Genomic DNA, 21,622 nt, shown 5'->3' with positions numbered 1-21,622 from the left:
TTATTATTTTTTAGCTACTTAGAGAAACATAGTGACATTTTATTTTGGGAAAGCAGCGGTGAACAGCTGGTAACCTCCCCGACCCCCTCCCACCACTGTTTTATGATTACTAGGTCCTGGAAGCATAACCTGCTGTATTTATGTAAAATTTTTACCTGTTTATTTAATTTCTATTTTGATATGCACACTTACACCTGTTAATTAAACTCAGTTTAAATTCATTTTAAATAGCTGAACTTGGATGAACTAAACTGAGCTAAATTTGAAATGGTGCTGTTAAAATAGTCTTAATTCTAAACCTGGATTATCTCATTTTTGGTGTAACTAAACTGTGTTAGATTATTTTAAATTGTGTTAGTCCAATCCAGCCAAAGTGTTTAAATAAAGTAATAACCTGCACTCTGGACTCTTTATTTATTGACATTACATTACTAATCTGCCATATTTGTACAAGCCACGTTTTAACATTTCACTCCATTAGCCTACATCACCCGGTTGTATTTATAAAGTTTTTCTTTTCTTCTTCTGCATGATTTATTCTTATATATTTTTTAACACGCTCAGTTTCACACAAACTGTACATTTAATTGTATTCATGCCCACCCACACTGTGCAATATTTCTAATCAATCAATCAATCAATCAATCAATCAATCAATCAATCAATCAATCAATCAATCAATCAATCAATCAATCAATCAATCAATCGCCTACGTTTTTTCTCTATTCAAATAATTTTGTACAAAAAAGTACGTATTTATGTTTTACATATATTTAGCACATAGTGAATGTCTATTTTTATTCCTTACTTTATGTAGCTACTTGACTTCAAGTGAATTTCCCATTTGTCTTCGAACTCCACCGGACCACCTTAAACGCGACGTCATCGTTTAGCCCCGCCCCTGCGAGTTGAGGAAGTGGATGGAAACAGAGCAGACAGGCCAGAGCCACCGTGACAGCAGAAATACGTCTGTCGCTGGGGAGCTAAACAACTCATAAATAAACGACCATAGCGTTTGTTGTTCTCACATCCGAGGGTCCGGATGGTGTAGAAGCAGAAGATCCGTCGACATGGCGCACACTTGGGAGCATCTCTCGACGATGCTGAAACTACGGGTGTCACTTTTCTTTCTTCTCTGTCTTCTTCTTGTCTCCCCCGGCGACGCCAGGCTGCACCGGCCACGACGCCTCAGCAGCCCCAACACGGAGGAAACGGTAGAAACTTATGACAAATACTACAATTATGTCGACCTAACCAGTCGTTTACAGTCTTTAGCCCAGAAATACCCTCACGTAGCCAACCTGTCGAGCGTCGGTCGGTCGGTGGAGGGCAGGGAGCTGTGGGTGATGCGGATCAGCGCGGACCCCAACAGAGACTCACCGGGGAAACCGAAATTTAAATACGTGGGGAACATGCACGGCGACGAGACCGTGTCCCGGCAGGTGTTGGTGTACCTGGTGGAGGAGCTGCTGACGAAATACGGGGAGGAACCGCGCATAACCCGGCTGGTAAACACCACGGACATCTACATCATGCCCAGCATGAACCCCGACGGCTTCGAGAGGTCCGTGGAGGGGGACTGCAATGGCGACAACGGAGGACGGAGCAACGGCAAACAGAGAGACCTCAACAGAAGTTTCCCTGACCAGTTTGTCGGGGACACCGCTGCTCCACAGGACGTACCCGAGGTTGTGGCTGTAATGAGATGGATCCAGGAGGAAAAGTGAGTTTGTTTCATTATTTTTTTTAATCCACGATGTCACACAAACAAAGCCAATAGAGTCCCAGTTGTTTTATTAAACAGACTGGAAAAGCTTCAGTAAAACTTCACACTGACACAATGTTTATTCTTTAAGTGGAGGATGTACGGTAATAAGTGACCAACTTTCCTGTAGATGAGCAACTCACTCCGTCCAGACCAGCAGCAGGTGTGACTCAGTGATGATTAGACAGCTGGTAACAGTAAATAATTGGCCTATTATTTTGCTAATCGATTTTCTGACCTATCCTTTGATTAAACACTGATAACTTCAAGAAGTCAACTCGGGCTACCGGAAGTTGTGGGAGACTATTTCCTTATGTTCTTCAGTTACATTCTGTAGACCATGCAATTAATTGAAAAATCAATAATAAACATCAGTGGGCATCATGGGAGATTAGTCCCTAGAATAGTCATCCTTATTATATAAACGCAACCTTCAATGTTTTTTAAAGCCACAAAATCCTCTTAAGACCTAATAGCTGATTAATTGATAATCAAAATAGTAGTCACCTGCAGACTTAACCCTGGGAAGGGCAAACATTGAAGTCAATGGATAACTTAGTTCCCCACTAATTTCCTTCTCTATCAGAGCCTGAGGGGTCAGTGGTGTGAATCATAACAAAGTCAGCTGGGGCTGCTGCTGTCCTGGGACACCATGTTGGCATGATGTTCAAGAATTTATTTGGAGGGACTGGACTGCAGAGCTTAAACTGGCCCCGTCGGCTCCAAGGCTCCCCTGCAGAAAAGGGAATTTCCCTCTGAGAGGCTTCGTACGACATCACAACACTGATTTCCACGATCCACTGCAGTGCACTTCCCCCTTTTATTACTTTTGACAGGACAGTTTTTGTCAAGTTTATTTCAGTATGACCCATTCACTGATGCCACTCTAGCTCAGAGCTGAGGGTTCACTATGTGTTAAAATGTTTTTCTGACGTGATGTGAGTCCATCCTTGAAGACTTGCTGCTAAAATCTGCTGTTGTCTCTGCAGATTTGTGCTGTCAGGGAACCTTCATGGTGGCACGGTGGTTGCCAGTTATCCTTTCGATGACTCAGCCCTCCACCAGCGCCAGGGACACTACAGCCAGTCAGAGGACGACGCTCTCTTTCGCTACTTGGCTCTGGTGTATTCGAAGAACCACCCAGTGATGAAGACTGGCGAGCCCAACTGTCCCAACGCCATGGAGGAGACCTTTGATGATGGCATCACCAATGGTGCACAGTGGTATGATGTGCCTGGTAAGATGATTTTAATAAGTTTATAGCTTCACCACCCTGAGAGTACACAACAATCGAGCCTGTGCTTGATCGTCCCACGTAAAAAACCAAGAATGTGCTGTTGTGGCTGCATCCTTTGGAGCATATGAGAGTTTGGCCAAGTACAAGCTACAACCTGTTTGAGGAAGCTCAGGAACAAATTTATTACCAAGCCCTCTACACTTAGTTCAGCACAACTTGACCTATTTGCCATGTCTCGGTTTTCTCCCAACAGAGATCACATTTTACATTTCTGGGGCAGAAAAGCTTCAGTCCAGTTCAAGCTGCTCAGAGGCAGAATCTATCTACTGTAGTAGCTTTATTCCAAGTTCATTTTTACCGTGGGTACATTTTCACTTCATGTAGCTGCATTAACTTGTTGGACACTTACTCTTACTTACCATTGATAACTGGTAATGGCCTCTCAGTTTTGTTTTGCTTATCCAGTTTTTCTGTCACAGCCTGTAATTACTGAAAGTGTTCGACCAGTACACAGGTTTACACTTGCAATGTGCTCATGTAACAGCAAATTAATGCCTATGGGCTGTTCTTTTAAGGAGGAACTCAAGACCGATAGCTTTTCCACTATTTTGTTTACCCTCCTCCTGGCCATGTGTATTTGTTTACAACGAAGCCGGCGAGAAATCAATCAATAGAGCGCTACATAACGTTTTATATATCATAAATGATCTTATGACGACGTGTAGGCCTATATTTGTGTAGTTTCATCTGTCATAAACAAGAGATTACGGGTTTACGCGGCGCTTTTGTGCCTCGGTGCGCACTGCGCAGAGACGAGAGCTGGGGCATCGGGGCGGCTACCTCGATCCTGCAAGGTTGGTTTTCAACCTCTCAGATGACACGGTGATACGCACATGGAAGGCAGAGAGCCTCCATTCTCCCTCATAACAAGTTCAGCCATTTATTAAACCATCACAATTACTCAAAAGCTGTCTAATTAAGGTAAAAATGTATCATAGTTAAGCTACAAACCCTACCTACATAGTTCCTTTGCTATTGCTTAATGCAGCTCGTGTTGTTTCCTTTACTTCTACGGCTCATACAAGTTCAGAAACTGAGCATGGCTTTGGCAGAAACTTGATCAGCATACTCTCTGCTTTTGTATTTGTTGGTCTGTCTGTGGGGTTGGTACTGTACTGTAGGTGCTGATGCAAGTGTCCGTAGCCTCAGGTTACTACACTCCTTTTTCCTGGTAAGATGTGCTTTGTTGTTGTGAATTTATGGTGCCAGTAATGCACTCCTTTGTCTGTGCTGTCCTATGGATTAGCAGGTATTTGCGCCTGCCAGATAAATTTTCTTGGAAACCATGTAGCTCCTCGCCTGTTTTCCTCGTATGAAACAGCTTATAACTGTCCTACTTCGCTGTCTTTCTTGGCTGTCAAAGTACTAGGTGTTTTCGTGTTTCAGTCCAGTTCAAAACTTAATTAATCAATGAATTAGTCAGTCAGCCCTGCTTTTTAAACGCACATTATGAGTGTGCAGTAATTCTGAGTTTGTTTGTTGATCAGAAGGCCACATTTACTGATAGTTTTTAGGGTCAACGTCTGAACATTTCCCTGAGCTGTTCTTATTATGTAAACACACTTGACACAACATGTTAGGCCTACTACATTTTCAAAAGTTTAATCTGGCCAAATTGGAAAAGTATTTCTAATCATTTAAGTAGGCCTCCTTTAAGTGATCAGGTTGGTTAATTTGAGTGTCTGTAGCAGTGATATTAACAAAATAAAAACATATAATTTGGTTAATTCTGACATCTCTTACATACAATAGCTGTATTGTATCACAACATCACAACAAAAGAGCACAAAGACAAAGGTTCAGCATTAACTTGCCTGTGTCTATGATGCCACACAGCTATTAAGATTTTATACAAGCTGTTATTTCTGCCGATACTGCTCACTGACTTCAGGACACTGAAAATATGAAAATATACTGTTTGGGACCATCTATTTCGGAGGAAGGTACAGTCTGATTTTCTAGGCCTGCATTGCTGCATCTAGTGAACTGATTAGAAAATTCCCCTTTTGCAGGTCACTTTAAGATGGATATGATGTCATACTGTGTGTTAACCACCACAAACAAATGGAGCAAAGTCATGACCAAAGCCTTAAACAGACGCTCTTTTATTGAAACAACAGTTTCCTTTCCCTATCCTCTGATAATCCTGGCGTTAATTCTTAAGACAGACCTGTTTCAAGGAATGGTTGGAGATCAACCTGTTCTTGTTTTTACTGTTTCTCAGCTGAAACTGAAGCCGGTGTAAAACCAGTGTGCTGACAGACAAGGTCCGACTTCAGACTGTTACGTGAGGCAGCGATTAAAGCTCTCAGCAGCTGCAGCAGCAGCAGTGCCCTTCTTATCTTATGTTAAAGATAGACAGCAAGGAGTGCAGAACCGTTGAAAAGACAATGCTCGTGTCTGTCTGACACGTCTCCGTGGAGGAAATGTCACAGCTAAAACTGGGCTAATGTCAGATGATGGTCAGGACATAGTGTGATGTAATGAGAGATCCAGGCGAGTCGCCAGGGCTGGAGGTCAGTCACAGGAGATTAATGTGTGTGGCATTCAGGGCTCGAAATAATGATTTATCATAACACACAATTTACAATATTTCAACACTTTATAGTCTGAAAGGGCATCCTTTATTTTTGAACTCGTTTAATGTTGCCTACAGCACATTTCTAAACCTGACTGTTGTGATGTCACTAAGTTCGTTGTGGTTTTTTTATTTTCCCACACAGCTCATAGTCCACAGTGTTCAAAGTGTTTCATTGGTTCAAAGCTGCATAGCCTAGATTGTTGTAAAAGCATGTGAGTTGAAATGTAACATAGACATACAGCTCTAGTTCCCTTGTATCATACAAGGAAACTAGAGCCGAGGAGAGTAGAATATAATTTTACTGTATGAAAATACTGTTCCATTGCCGTGATAATCTCACGGCGGCGGATGTGCTTGATCATGCTGCAACCTCATAGTTTTATGCTGCATCACTGTGAACTGCTGACAGTCATGTGACAGCAGCACTTTCTGAAATTGTTTTTCTTCCTGGATTATCATTTTAACTGTAGGATAGATTTTTTTTATTGCATTATATCTCACATTATAAACACCACAGTACCTTACACAGAGAGCACAGCCCCTAGAACTGACTGTGGCTCTATTGTCTGGCCTGCGGTTTCCTCCAAAGTTTAGGGTGTGTCGCTGGATCCGGCACTTAGACAGGATACTTAAGGTTAAGACTGCCCTGGCCCGTCTGTGTGTTTGCTATACCCTGTCAGCGTCTGTAGGATGTTTACTTTAACTGATTTTTCCCAAAGACAATGGTGTTTGATTAAGTTTTAAACTATTTAAAATCACTTAGTACAAGACGACACCTAATATCCTGTGGCTGATAACAAGGGCTTTTAGCTGTTACAGTACAGGCAAGTGTGGGGTTTGTCGCTGTTAAATGTAAAGCTAATGTTATTTACTCATAATTAACAACAAGTATGATTCTGATAAGGATCGGTTTGGTGGGGTTGGCATAGCACCCTGCTGTCTCTGCAGCCCCCACAGGGGGTAAACAATCCTCTGATGAATCACCCGCCCCAACAGACCTAATACTCCACCAGTATTCAGAGGGTTTGTTTGTCCAGTGAGAGACAGACAACTGAAAAACATCTGAAACATGAGCTCTGAAGCGTTTAATCTTGTGAATTGGCCCTTTTATAGTTTTCGGTGAATGACCCGGTGACCCTCGCCAAGTCTCAGACAGCAGAGCAGCTGCTGCTCGGCTGAAAATGACTCACAACTGTAGTCTGTGGTGTATATTTTCATCCGCCCTCAGAGCCAAGTCATGGGCCTCATTACAAGCTTGTGGATCTTAGTCTCTGTGCTTGTATGGATGAATTGTAATTCGTTTTTTTTTTTAAACTACACTTCAAAGTCAGCCAGTAATATGATTTTCAGGAGAACGGAAGGCAAGCTGAAGTGTAACTGTCTGATGATTTTACCAAACGGTTTGTACGCAGTAGTATGATCCCACTTCGAAGTGATAGTGCAGTGCAACAGACAGAAATGTGATCCGATAGGTTGCATTAAGCACTGATGCTACTATCCTTTTTCCCGGTGTGGTCAACGTCTCTCTCATTGAGACGGCAGGGAGGCTGGTGATTTGTGTAAGTTATTTGTCAGTGCTTGGTGTGTGAGCCCTTTCACTTTGACTGTTGCAAAGTGGCAAACAGCACTGTTTTAATTGGGTTCCTGTGGCCACACAGCAGGCAGTCATGGCAACCCTCCAGCCAGGGAGCCGCTGGCTGGCTGGATGTCTTTCCAGAGGGACGGCCAGCTGAACAGCTCGCCCCCCCTCCTCCTCCTGTGTTTCCCTCTGTTTGCCTTGTGGATGGCGAGCTGGCTGGCAAAGTGCAGATGTCATGGCTCCTCACCACGTTAACACTTGATCTTTAAAATGTGTTGTACGCATCCATTTGATTCCCTGATACAGACGTACCCTTGTTCTTTATACAATAAGTAATTGAATGTGCTTTTCCCTTCCCAAGTTTGTGTTTTTTTGATATTCCTTGGCTTGTTTTCCAGGAGGGATGCAGGACTACAACTACCTCTATGGAAACTGTCTGGAGATCACCATGGAGCTGAGCTGCTGCAAATATCCCCCTGCAACTGAGCTCCATAAGGAATGGGATCTGAACAGGGAATCCCTCATAGCCTACATGGAAAAGGTAGAGCTTGAGACTAAAAATGAGTTATGACACATCAGCATTCATTATAAAGTACCCTTTGTCTTTTTAGCCATAATGCCACAATACAACCTTGTGTTACATTTACATCAACACTGTCTTCCAGGTTCATATCGGTGTCCGTGGGTATGTGAAAGACGCCGTCAGTGGTGCTGCCCTCGCTGATGTCAACATTATGGTGGCAGGCATTAGCCACAACCTGACCACTGCCAAGTACGGGGACTACTACCGCCTCCTGATCCCTGGAACATACAACATCACAGCTGTAGCTGCAGGGTGAGTGATGCCACTGAACTGTTTTTGAAATAGGGTGATTTTGAAAATCACGCCATGAGCCAGCTGGCAGCGCAACCTCGGCTTGTTTCCTCTTGATTATGGCAAATTCACAATCAATCAAGCGAGACGTGTAATCTGGTTCTTCTAGACGAACAAACAATGGAGTTCAGTCAATGTGCTTCAGCCATTATCAGCCTGCATGTGGTGCCCTGAAGGAATGCATAGCAACAGTTGCTTCCTGCTTAGATTTAGAGGCTTCGTTCACTGGTAAATGACTAACTGAAAGAGATGTGCGTATGAATTCTGTCGTTTTTCTTGTGAATCTAATTTTAAGGTGGACTTTTCTTTCATTGTGCACAGGTACACATCAAAGACAGTCTATAGTGTCCAGGTCATGGAGGACAAAGCCACAGAACTAAACTTTACCTTGGCACCTGTGGTCAGCGAGGCTGCGAACAGCAGCACCGTGCCCGTGTCCTCCACGCCACCCAGCAGTCAGCCAGACACCTCCACCACTGCCACCAGCCCCACTGCTTCCATGCAGCCGTGGGTCGCTCCCTCCGAGGGAAACAAAAGCAGTCCTTCTTTGCCCCCACCTGAGCACCAGCCCATCCAGCCACAAGAATTTCGACACCACAGTTACGCGGATATGGAGCTGTTCCTGCGCAAGTACAGCAGCGAGTTTCCGTCTATTGCCCATCTCTACACTATCGGCCGCTCGGTGGAGAACCGGGAGCTCTATGTCATGGTCATCTCAGGCAACGCCACAGCACATGAGCATGGTATGTGTCTCAGCCACAGAGTTATAAAGTCAAATAGACAGTTTCTTTTCAAAGAGCCAGTAAATTATCATGTATAAATTCCTTTGTGTTATCTATTAATATGGATTTGTTTGTTTTCACTGTTTCCATGCCAGGCGAGCCAGAGTTTAAGTATGTGGGCAACATGCATGGTAATGAGGTGGTGGGCCGGGAGCTGCTGCTCAACCTCATCGAGTACCTGTGCCGTAACTATGGTACCGACCCCGAGGTCACCCAGTTGGTCAACAACACCCGCATTCACATCATGCCTTCAATGAACCCTGACGGCTATGAGCGAGCCGTGGAAGGTGAGAGAAGTGACTACTAAGGCAACAATTAAGAAACACTGTCTGCTCAGTATGAAATGAAGACAGACAAACTAGTTTGGTGTTGGATGTATTGCTTTACAGTAAATGTGTAACATTGTACTGTAGGCCTTAAACAGTAACTTGATCATTTGACTAAGATTCCTTCAGTTTATGTTACAGCCTGCTGTCAAATCTTTGTGTTATGACCGTGACATATCTGTACAATCCCTCTTGGGGGGATTTCACAGAGCACTTCCCCCATCTCTTTAAGCCTTTAGCTGTAGCTGATGTGTGACAGGAAGTGCAGAGGATGTAGATGACGATGCGTACATCTTCGAGGCAGGAACCAAGTCGTGGTCACATAAACACAGCTGCGGATGACTCTTCTTTTATCATTTATTTCCTCACAGGTGATGTGAAGGGCCACAAAGGACGCAACAACACCAACAATTTTGACCTCAATCGCAACTTCCCAGACCAGTTCACCACCATCACAGATCCCAGGCAGCCAGAGACCATAGCTGTGATGAACTGGCTGAAGAGCGTCCCCTTCGTTCTGTCAGCCAACCTCCATGGAGGCACGGTGTTATTTTGATCTTTTAGTACCAAAGATTGTACTCTTAAAGTCTCATAGTCACCTTTTGATAGTAATAATCTCGTAATCCTATCACCAACTGAAAATATTATATACTCACTTTTTCTTATTGCTTTTTTGTGTGCTTTTTATTGAAACAATATAATTACATTTCAAAATTACTTAAAAGATTCCTGCTATCGCATTTTAAATCTAAATATTTCTAATGTCAACTCGTCTACTACCAAGTCAGGTGTTTTTAAATAGTTTTCTTCTCTCTTATCTTCGTGTTGTGGACTGCAGGTTCCTTGGTGGTTAACTACCCCTATGATGATGACAGAGAACAGATGACTCAGTACAGCCCGTCACCTGACGACAAGATCTTTCAGCAGGTCTCTAAAGCGTACTCACAGGTAACTGGACACTGCAGGATCTGTTTCAGCCCCGGGGAGTAAATGCTGCCTGTGGTTCCACTTCGTCATTGAAAACAAAATGTGGAGTTGTGCGCTGATAGAAGCCATGGGATTTTTGGACAGACAAGGTTTGAAAACTTGACTACAAGAGTTGTCATTGTTGACATTGTTGACTGTTTTTGTGTGTGCAGGAGAATCCTCTCATGCACAATGGACACCCTTGTGAGGACCTGTACCCTGGTGAATATTTTGAGGATGGCATCACCAATGGTGCAAACTGGTACAATGTTCCCGGTATGCCCACATCCCCCATCCTCCTTTCTCATTTGCTACATTCGTTTTTCCAACAGGAGGTCAGGCAAAGAAGCCTTGAATGTTTAAGTAATTTTAGCTCACATCTTCCAGATATTACACATTACATCTGGAAAAGTTGCTTAGATGTAGAAAATAATCTTCGGTGGCCAATACAGCCTTTTTTAATATCTACCAAACTATTATTTATGTTTTAACATATCTATATTCGGTTTAGCAAGAGTAGTTATGGGCTTTAGTGCTTCAAAATTGAAAAACAATAAGTAAATCTGTCACATCTCTGTGTATATCTGTGTGCAGTTACTGTAGTAATGAAATTAAATTTCAGCCATTTTTTGTAGAAAGTTGAGACCATCATTGCACTATAATCACATAATCCTCATTCACATAATGGCCTTAAGTGAAACCTTTTGAAATTTGAGAAGGACTTTAAAGGAGCTCTGTTTTTCAGGTGGGATGCAGGACTGGAACTACTTAAACACCAACTGTTTTGAGGTGACCATTGAGTTGGGTTGTGTAAAGTTCCCGTTGGCAAGGGACCTGCCTATGTACTGGGAACAAAACCGAAGAGCCTTGCTTCAGTTCATTCACCAGGTAATAAAATACAAATCTTAAAATCGCCCTGAGCTTCCTCCTCACTGTTCCCCAGTTGCTCATCAGCTGCTCATGTGTGCGTGGTAATGTGTCTCTTCAGGTCCACACAGGAGTCAAGGGCACCGTCTCTGACATTAGTGATGGTACAGGAATTCCTAACGCCACCATTACTGTTGCGGAGATTGACCACAATATCACCACAGCTCATACTGGAGACTACTGGAGACTGCTGGTTCCTAACACTTACTCCATCACAGCGTCTGCCCATGGGTAAGATTTGAATATCAGGCAAAAGAAGTGGAGAGCAACTTATAAAGTACAGTCACCGACCAAAGACTAGACCTCTGTGCTGTTACTTGTCCTGATTTTTGAGTGCTGATAATTTTCTAAAGAACTTTCTCTCTTGTCCAGATATATGCCTGTGAGAACCTACGCCACAGTGTCAAAGGACAGAGTGGAGGTGGTGGACTTCAGACTAACGCGTTTACACTCCGACTTGAAGGGCCAGTCTCAAAATGGACCCCAACCAACACAGAACCCATCCGAGAAGGAGTTTCAGAGCCTAATCAAGGAGCTGTCTCTAGGCCAGGGGTTGGAGCAGCTGGTCAGGAGCACAGCCACCGAGAGCAGCTTCCGCTACCAACGCTACAAAGAACTGTCCGAGTTCTTGAGGGGCCTCACTCTTAACTTTCGCCAAATCACATCTTTACAGAAGTATGCAGGATTTATCTTCCCCCCAAGCTCTCTGTGCTGTGTTTTACAACTTAAGTGACTGTTATTGCTTCTTCTAAGATTGACCTACATTGTTGTTTCTTCACTTCTGTGTCCAGTTTGGGCCAAAGTGTAGAGTTTAGGACCATCCGGGCTCTGGAAATCTCCAATAAACCAGGGGAGGCTGAACCATCTAAACCCAAGATCCGCTTTGTGGCAGGGATCCATGGCAATGCCCCCGTGGGCACAGAGCTGCTGCTGGAGTTTGCTGCCTTCTTATGTATCAACTATGGAAAAAACCCAGCCATCACCAGGGTGAGCTTTGGAGTCTGGGCCATCAAATGATACTAAAACAAGTTTGTTTTTATAGAAGTAGTTTGGATTAGGTCAATTTACTGCAATTGTGTTTTAAAAGTGTAAAACAAATCCTGGTAAATATATAATTCAGCCTTGTCTGTAAGTGTTCCTGTTCATTTCCCTTCCCTAGTTGATCAACGAAACCCGGATTGTCATTGTGCCCTCCATCAACCCAGATGGACGGGAACAGGCTGTTGAGAGGCAGTGCACTTCCAAGCAGGGCTTCACCAACGCCCAGGGCAAGGATCTGGACACAGATTTCCTTGGTCAGTTTTATGTGTGTGTGTGTGTGTGTGTGTGTGTGTGTGTGTGTGTCAGAAGAACATTCAGTGTACATATTCAAGTCAAGTCATTTTTATTTCTAGAGCACATTTAAAAACAACAGATGTTGACCAAAGTGCTTTACAAGATTAGTTCAAACAAAGACAGGACAGACACAAAGAAACATTAAAACAACAAGTTAGTGGAAATGATGGTATGGGAGGTTCCAACAAGACTGAATTAAAAGCCAGAGAGAAGAGATAAGTTTTTAGCTGAGTTTTAAAGATGTCTATGGAGGGTGAAGATCTGATTGTTTGTGGGAGACTATTCCATAGTTTGGGACCAATAACTGAAAAGGCTCTTTCACCTCTTGTTTTTAGTTTTGTAGGTCCACTCGTCATTTTTGGTGAATGTAATAAATAACTGTCATTGCCTGTACTGTAAGTTACACTTCCCATGAGAAGCACAGCATGCTCTAACAACTCTGTTTCTCGCCCTCTGACTGTCTGTTTGCAGGCAACGCATCACAACGTGTGATGGAGGCCCAACCAGAGACCAGAGCAATGATGGACTTGATCCTTGACAAGACCTACACTCTCTCTGTGGCCCTTGATGGAGGCGCCCTTGTTGCTACCTACCCATATGACAAGCCTGTCCAGTCAGGTAGCACAACAATACACAACTCCACTACTTATTTAAGGTTTTTGAATTTGTTGGGAGTTGGCCTTGTTAGGTTATGTAATTTATAGAATAGTTGTTCACACTTAAGAATCAGATTTTCTTGACTGCGGTCTAGGGGTGCAGGATAATGTTTGAAAGGCTTGCGAATAGAATATCTTCATTTAAAGAGTCAAAACACTAGTCTCTAGTCTCTCACTAGTCTTTCTTATCTCCAGGTATGTTATCGGTTATCGACTATTGGTATCGGCCTTTGGAAGCAGAACATTATTGGTTATCGGTATCGGTTTTAAAAAAAAGTTATTGTGCATCCCTACTGTGGTCACATAACTTAAATATTAAGTATGGGATATTAATTGTCCTCAGGATAGATAAATCCTGGTATTTTGGAAGACAACCTGTTGTTAACTTTGCACAGATCATTCATAGTTGACAGTAACTGGTTGTTACTGTGGAAATTGCTGAGAAAAGTTATGTTCCGCAGTAGGTTAACCCTAATCCTCCTCTTTAGCACCACCCTCAGGACAAATATTATATCTCAGAGGATGTGATGCAGTAAATAATCACTTTTTGTGCCAAACAATTTGTGAATAAGAGAGAGGAATATCATGCCTTCTTTTGAGTAATGCATTCTTCCTCACAGCTCAATGGTCTGATTTCACATACTTTTCATTTTCAGTTTTACATAGATCATATGTTGATGATAGTTTGCCAAGAGTAGGAAAAATGATATTCACTCTGATCATAGATTGCTGTTAAACATCACTTCTATCCCTAGGCTTTTATTTCATTATTTTCATGTCTTTCCAGTTGAAAATGAGGGCACGCTGAAATACTTGGCGAGTGTTTATGCCAACAACCACCCCAAGATGCACCTTGGGGACACCGGATGTTCAAATAATGGACAGAGTATGTAGTTCAACTGCTATGAATAAATCCTGTTGTCATTTTGTCACTGAATAACTAATGTCTGACGGCTAATGGGACTTTTTTCTGTCACTCAGCAGGCAACATTCCTGATGGAGTTATGAGGGCAGCAGAGAGACAGAGTCACATGGGCAGCATGAAAGTAAGTCTCTCCACTCCAGTGTGTGTGACAGCAGTTAAGTTGGTCTCCGTGAAGCCACTAGAAAGTGTCATCTCAAACCATAAATCACACTAAGTCCCTGAATGTTAGTCCGGAGATATCTGTCAAATCAAATAAGAAATAAAGCATAGTGAGGAATAGGCTTCTGCCCCAGTACTGTCTCATGCATCATCTTGTGTCTACGTGTCCTTGCAGGACTTCAGTATGGACTTTGGCCACTGTCCAGAAATCACAGTGTACACTGGCTGCTGTTTGTTCCCTCCTGCTGAGCAGCTGGCCACACTGTGGGCTGAGAACAAGAAGGCTCTCCTAAGCATGTTGGTGGAGGTAAGTAGCAGCATTTTAACCACAAGTTTATGGGCCTGATTTACTAAAGGTTTGCATGTGTAAAAACCTGTGCAAACTTGATTGCACGCACAAACACATGTTGAAGCTGATCTACTAACCGGTTACACCAATTGTGTCTCTCAAACAGGCAAAATAGCGTGCGCAAATCATTTAGCGTGTTTGCCTTAAAGAATATGCAAATATGGGTGTTTCTGCCAAATATTGGGAGGAGTAGATGCAAATAGATTTACTGCACGCAATGTGATTTACCAAACCTGAAACAGATTGCGGTGGCAGTTGAAAGGCAAGTCTTAACTGGCACAGCTTTGCCACAAATGGCTGTGGTAATTGATTTAATACCTGCCAGGGCAAAAGCTCTGCTCCCTCTGCATTTCCTCCCGTCTGGGTCATTCAGCGAACTGTAGCAGTTTTTCAGGTGTGTTAAAAGTCCTTTCAGCACTGTTACGCACACCGCACCGCTCTCCTCCAGTGCGCTCCTCTCCTCTCCTCCCTTTCCAGTACCTGGCTGCTCAGCTCTGGGGCCGGGACTGAGAGACGGCACCGCTGCCTTCACCCTGTCTTTGATCCCTCTGGTTAGAGCGTTTAGATCCGGGTGTGGCCTGAGTGTCCCATCTGAGCTCTGTAGTAATCCATCGGAACAAATTTCATTCTGTCTTTGCAGCTCTCTGTCTACACTATCCATGGTGGAAACGATTACATTTAAATACCGCTGTTTGCGCGTGTTGTCATTTAGCGGGTTACTGTTAGTAGATCACCCGTTTTGCGTGCGCTAACAAAACACGCAAAATTTGACCAGGACCAGGACCAGTTTAGCGCCCCTTATCTGGGATCTTAGAAAATCAGGCCCTAAGTGTTTAACATTGAAATATATTTGTAACCAAAAATGTGTGATTTTCTTGCACCACTGTGACCAACCAGTATTTTAAGACATAATTATGAATAACACACTGAATACTGGATTTTTTCCCCCATTTCCGTTTCATCCAGGTCCATAAAGGGGTTCGTGGTGTGGTGAGGGACAAGAGTGGAAAGCCCATTGTTGGCGCCATCATTGTACTGAATGGGGGTGTGAGAGTCTTTACCACCGAGGGCGGGTACTTCCATGCTCTGCTGGCTCCAGGCAACCACAACATTGAAGCTGTTGCTGATGGTTACCAACAACAACGTCAAGAGGTACACAGTTAGATACAGACTATGCATCATGCGGGACAGGAATGTACTGTCCTTCAGGTAGACGGGAACAAACAGGACAGAGGCATAGTAACCGTTATTCCAAGTAGCCATGGAGTGGAATGCAAAGAGAGAATTTATTTATCCTTTTGAAACAGGCATTATTATCAGTGTTAATCCTAATCTTTCACTGATTTGGAGAAAAACATGATTTTATTTAATGGAATATGTCTCACATCACAAACCTGTCTAGGAGGTAGTGACATTTCAATGTACATGTCACTGAGATTTATGCTCAAGAACATTGGCTGGTGTAGTAAATTAGTTTATGTGACGATGTGAATAAGTTCTGGTTCATTGTTGAGTAAAACAAGAGACTTACAATGTCTTGTTTGACTGTATATCGTTTTATGACAGGAACTGATGAAAAGTGGCAATCAGCAGCTGTGATCCTGTTGTAACCACATGTGCACTCTGCTGTACAGGCGATGACCTTATGCACATGTTCAGTATACAACGGTTCAGAAGCTGATGCTTTAAAAGACAAAAGGATAAATAAATTGAAAGAGCACAAAGGACTCTGTTTCAACAGATACAAACTTCACTTAACCGATTCTTTTCAAAACATTACATTTGACTCTTATGAAATGTGAATGTGTGGAGGGAAACACAAACACACAATTAACAGGGAAATAAAAGAAAAGAAAATCAAGTCGATGGGAGAATATTACTTTGGTTCCCCTTTACTGTCCACATCTATGAAGGGTGTAGGGCGGAGCACGCAGAATCTCTCCATCACCTCCACCTTTCCATCCGGCTGCTCTGAAATCTGAAGTGTCGGGTAGGCCAGCTCCTCAAACAGATGTTCCTTAATGCTCCGCCCCAGCTCCAGACTGTAGGCCGTGAGCTTCCCACAGGGACTGTAGAGCAGCGGATCCACCACCGAATGAAATGTCTGCTGGTACTCTGGTACAGTGAAGCCGTGGATCATCAGAGGCCCCGGTTGACTAACTGATCCGCTAGTGGAAGTCCTCTGTTTAGGAGACGGGGCTCTGTTGCCACAGGGCAGTGTGAGATCTGGAAGAACGGCTGCGTTCCTTATATACCGGTCATCCAGCGGTCTCTGGGGGCGTTGTTCACTCTGCTCACACGCTAAGTCTAGATCATGACTCGGCGCCAACGTGGGTGTCCTCTCCTTAACAGCGTCCCCATATTTCTTAGGACATCGAATAGTCCGTCGTAGGCCATAGGGACGCATCTCATACCTCTGTAAATGAAAGGGACATCAGCTTCAGTGGTTTTATGTCTTGTCATAAAACAAAGTAACAAATCACAATCGTAATAAAAACGGAAAGTAACTCAAATCAAAAGGTGCACTTACTCTTTGGGTGTGTGTTCAGACCACATTACTGAATCAGGTCTGAAAACACATGGTTGGAAATCCTGCTTTCCTGAGTTTAGAATCTACTTTTCCCATATTTTAAACTGCACTCAAATGGCACCAAGCAAGTGAGAGATTCTTGTAAATTGGTTCTCAGATGATATCTGAGTAATTTGGGATTTTTATGAGCCAGTGCTCTAATCCTATTTAGACACACAAGGCAACCTGCAGCAGATTATACCAAGCAGTCACACCTGCAGAGGAGACTCGCTAATTGAGTAATCAGCAGCCTTTTTCTTCCATTTGAAGACACGACCAGGATGGAGGAGGAGATGTGATAGAGCTTGATGCTTTTTTTTTTTAGTTGTTGCCTTTTGAGTGTTGTTAGTGAAAAGTTGCTAAAGGAACTCTTGTAGAAAAACATCTAAACGTTTGATTTTCACACGTCTCCACTACGACCATGTGCTCGTGGTTCACTGAAGTGTTTTTGCTGTGTTCCAGGTGGCGGTGTCTTCCTATGAAGCTGCTACTTCCATCGTCATTGTGTTTGACATGGACAACAGTGTCTTTGGCCTGCCCAGAGAGTTTGTGGTGGCCAGTGCAGGTAATCATGTTCTTTGAAACAGCTGACTCTACTTTTTTAACCAGACTCTACACATAAACTGATCCGTCTTATTTAGAAACCAAGCCTCAGTCGTATGAGTTTTGATTTTGTTAACTGTGGTACAATTTAGTTTGAATTTGTTTTGAGCCAGTGTTGCTAAAAACCTGCCAACAGTTACCTTACTTTGTATTTCTCTCATAGCGATTAAGTCTAGAAGAATCAAACAGTTTTCCATGAAATAATTTTGACCTCACTGAGTATGTTAGTCGTGTTGACACACACACTCAGTGACCAGCTCCCCTTTCTGACGCACCTGATTGTGCTCTATAAGTCCCCCTTTTTTCTTTTCTTTTTTTTACAAGAAGGCTAATGAAATTGATTCTTTTTTTTTCTGATACCATAGTCACAGTGTGTTACTATAATCAATCAAAAAAAAAAATCTGATTGCTCTGTTACTTAAAGCAGAAGTAAGTGGAATGTTTGTATTAATATAAGTCTTAAATAGTTATATCTTCCGACAGCAATCACTTATATAGAGTGTTTGGTCTGAAACACGGGTCTGTCAGTCACTCTGCTCTGCTGTAAGCCGAGGAGAAAACTTTCCTTGTATCCTACAACCTTTATCCAATGAGGAGAGAGAACGGCATAAAGGGGCGGTCCTCTCTGTGTGTACAGCCAAGGGATGCGCGTGAACGTGGTGACGTAGGGACGAGGGCGGGGACTGCTAACTCCATTGGCTGACAGGAAGTTAGCCAAAACGGCCGGATCGCTTACTTCTGCTTTAATCCAACATATGATTTAAATCATTTTTCAAGTCGTGGTCACCCCCTGCTGTATAAGGCTGTGTACATGCAGACATGCTGATCTGTGCTTTTCTCTTCATCCCTGCAGCGGCCTCCATGACGGCATTAGTGGTGACAGCCTGCATCATCTGGTGCGTGTGCGCGGCCAAGTCGAACCGTCAAAAGGACGGCTTCCACCGTTTGCGACAGCACCGTGATGATTATGACGACGAGATCCGGCTCACTTCCATGGGCTCTAAGAAGTCCCTGCTCGCTCACGAGTTCCAGGATGAGAGCGAAAGCGATGAGGAGACGCTGTATGCCAACAAAATCTGAGATCAATTGAACAAATTTTGGCTTTTTTGGGCTCAGTATTTTTTTTATTTTGATCTCCCCCTTAAATTAAACTCCTGACCAACAAGGAACAGGTTGAACTTTGGGCAGCGTCTCTCTCTTTGAGTGAGATAAGAACGATAATGACACTTTGTTCTGTTACACCAACAAGCTCTGAGCACTCACCTCTGGTCACTTGGTTATTAGTGCAATTAAATTAATCCTTAAAAGAACATCATGCTGGTGTCTGGACTGAAGGACTTGCCTTGTTGAGCTGCATCTCTGCTGACTGGTTCAACAAAGACAGATGGAGAAGGTGACAAAGAGAGGGATAAACAGAGAGGTTTGGTCCACTGAGGCTCTCATCCGTCCTTTTTGACTCAAGCAGCTTTTTTTTTGTTTGTTTCCGAGCCATTCAAGAGTTCTCTTGATGACCACTACCTGTCCTGAGGAATCGAACCTTTAAGTCCAAATAAACTCTTGTTTAGTGGATGTTTAATGAACTCTGGATCAAAGTGCTTAGTCTGATACAATCTCCCCACCGATATCTGTCATCACCACGTGTTTCTTTCAGTACTACTGCGAGATAGGAAATCAGAAGTTGTGTTTTTTAATTTGTTTTTCTTAAGACAGCATTGCCACATTGAAATGTCCGAGCCTTTAGGAGACTGAATCCAATACTGTGCCTTGGCTTCTGTAAAGTTTACAGTCCGGTCTGGTTGCAGTATGTGACAGACAGCAGCAACCTAGTGAATAGATAACACTTGGTCCATGTTGGAGTTTGATCCATCCGATACTCAGGTGGTAGGAAGAGAGAACTGATTTAAAGGGCTGCTGAATTCAAGTGTTGCACTGTTTCTGCACAGATGACTATGTAGGCTGACCTGGGTTCAGTAGTAGTGTATTTTTTCCAGTGAGCTGATGTTGAGGCCAAAATCATAATGTGGACTTCTCAACAGCTTTAATGCATCAGGGAGAATTAGTGCAGGCTGCTCTGATGTATGCACAGAGGTCACTTGCACTAGGAGGATTGTCCCATATCATTGGCCAAGATTTAAAAAAAAGAAAGAAAAAAAGATGGATCTTTAAGTGGGTAACTTTGAGAAGAAGAATGTATTATTTTCTTTCCTTTTTGATTTAATAGCTTTGTTGTAGGATCCTTTCAGACTGTGTATATTTTGCTGAGTTTGATGCATGTCATGTTTGGGTCTTTGCTCTTTGTTTGATCAAGAGTGTGTATTTTTACTGTTTATAAGTTCTGAAGTTATATTTTCTTTTTAGTATTTTAGTGTGTTTTCCCCACCACTTTGAATACAAAATCATACCAGCTTTGTCCGTCCATTAATGACCAGTGTCAGAGTCACACATTATGTGATTTATTGGTGTAGATCACTTCTTATTTTCTAAATTTATTGTAAAACAAATATCACAGGTTATATCCATCAGGCTATTGGCTATTGACATAATGCCTTAGTAGCGTTAACAAACAGTGTAGTCTGGTCTAAAATGATAATCCGTAACTCTGATTTCTCACATGCATTAAATAAGCTCATTGGACAAAAAGGGAGCACCAATACAACTAAACTGGAAAGTTATAATTAGAAATTTCGTTGCACTTGTCTGTTGCAATGACAATAAAGGCTATTTGATTTGATTTGATTTGAGAAGGTAAGGAAGTTAGACATCTGTGTGTGGTCAACTTAATCCTGTGCTCAAATATCCAGAATGGCATAGACTTTCACTTAAAGCATCTTCTAGCAAATCAGGTGAACTGCCAATAACCAAAAGAATGTGATTTTCCCTACAGTAGAAATCCATGTGTGACTATTCCTAACTAAACTGAAATCATCTCACAGGAGCATTTAACTATCAGGTGGCTCTTGAACTGGGAATGCTATGCATGTTTTCCATCACATCCAGTAGTCTGAATGAATACACAATAGTTCACTAAAGAATCTGCCTTGATTTCCAGTTTGAGAAATTATACTTTCTCCTTTTAACAAATGCAGCTGTCAGTAAAATGAAACCTGACATCTGTGTGGAGAGACAGTTTTTGTATATTATTTTTTTCTTTCCTATGCTGTCTGTGAATGTGTGTGTATGGATGGATTATGAAAGTTGAGTGTGTGTCAGGGTCACGCAAGTGTGAAGATTTTATATAAACTGGAATCAACTGTAAATAATGTTTGCCAATTGTTAATGGGGGAAAAATAAGTGCAATTCATGGTAACCGTGAATCTACACAACAAAATGTTTCATAAGAACCTGTGTGATCATGACATGCTAACATGCACAAAAACTCATAAAACACAACGAAATAAAGACTCTCACAACATGCCTCTTGGTTTTTTGTTGCATTGTATGATAACTGCCATTATTTTTTGACACATCATTGTATTAGACCATTAAGCAGTGAAGAAAGAAAACAAACAAGCAGCAGAGCAGATTTCACCCCTTTATAATGTGCTATTACAAAATAATACAAAAATAATACAAAATATTTAATCACTATTTAGATAAGGAAGAACTACCTTTTCTTGTCTCTTCTTTTGAGAGTGTGTTATATGAATAAAAGTAAGAATGCAGCATGAACATAGCTACATCAAATTCTCTGCTATCAATGAGTTACGTAACACTGCATTACTGTAAAGACACAATGAGGATAATGATTACCTATTGATTACACCTAATAATAATGATTACGACAGGACCAAATTCTTTCATTCGTGATCCTGCTGATCAGATTCCATTATGAATAATAATATTAATCAAATTGTTAAATTAAATTAAATCTTTTAACGGATATACATGTTTAAGATAAAATTAAATAACATTTGTTTATGATATTCAAA

The 21,622-nt window shown here is 42.4% G+C and overlaps 2 protein-coding genes across 2 annotated transcripts; one reads left to right on the top strand and one right to left on the bottom strand.

The window, feature by feature from the left end:
- Positions 1-919: 919 nt before the first annotated feature.
- Positions 920-21,105, top strand: cpda (carboxypeptidase D, a). The gene is made up of 22 exons (XM_085795554.1): positions 920-1,723; positions 2,755-3,002; positions 7,621-7,763; positions 7,888-8,057; positions 8,418-8,839; positions 8,974-9,165; positions 9,576-9,743; positions 10,043-10,152; positions 10,344-10,446; positions 10,916-11,058; positions 11,159-11,328; positions 11,470-11,772; positions 11,889-12,084; positions 12,257-12,392; positions 12,904-13,050; positions 13,876-13,974; positions 14,070-14,134; positions 14,348-14,479; positions 15,488-15,673; positions 17,553-17,655; positions 18,547-20,379; positions 20,444-21,105. Exons 1-21 carry the CDS (start codon positions 1,071-1,073, stop codon positions 18,771-18,773), a joined length of 4,116 nt encoding a protein of 1,371 aa, XP_085651680.1. The 5' UTR covers positions 920-1,070; the 3' UTR covers positions 18,774-20,379; positions 20,444-21,105.
- Positions 16,378-17,212, bottom strand: LOC146976039 (uncharacterized). The gene is made up of 2 exons (XM_085794450.1): positions 17,052-17,212; positions 16,378-16,937 (listed from the first exon to the last, which is right to left on the bottom strand). Exon 2 carries the CDS (start codon positions 16,926-16,928, stop codon positions 16,398-16,400), a length of 531 nt encoding a protein of 176 aa, XP_085650576.1. The 5' UTR covers positions 16,929-16,937; positions 17,052-17,212; the 3' UTR covers positions 16,378-16,397.
- Positions 21,106-21,622: the final 517 nt, after the last annotated feature.

This window comes from Trachurus japonicus, chromosome 13, assembly GCF_045865225.1.
Source record: "Trachurus japonicus isolate A0001 chromosome 13, Traja_1.0".
NCBI lineage: Eukaryota > Metazoa > Chordata > Actinopteri > Carangiformes > Carangidae > Trachurus > Trachurus japonicus.
Note: the sequence above shows the minus strand (reverse complement) of the source record. Positions and strands in the feature narration are given on the sequence as shown.

Excerpts from the sequence above, each read along its gene's own strand:
- cpda (XM_085795554.1), top strand. The coding sequence starts at position 1,071 with ATGGCGCACACTTGGGAGCATCTCTCGACGATGCTGAAACTACGGGTG. Across the intron at positions 8,058-8,417 it reads ATCACAGCTGTAGCTGCAGG|GTACACATCAAAGACAGTCT; the intron begins GTGAGTGATGCC and ends CATTGTGCACAG. Across the intron at positions 17,656-18,546 it reads GTTTGTGGTGGCCAGTGCAG|CGGCCTCCATGACGGCATTA; the intron begins GTAATCATGTTC and ends TCATCCCTGCAG.
- LOC146976039 (XM_085794450.1), bottom strand. The coding sequence starts at position 16,928 with ATGCGTCCCTATGGCCTACGACGGACTATTCGATGTCCTAAGAAATAT.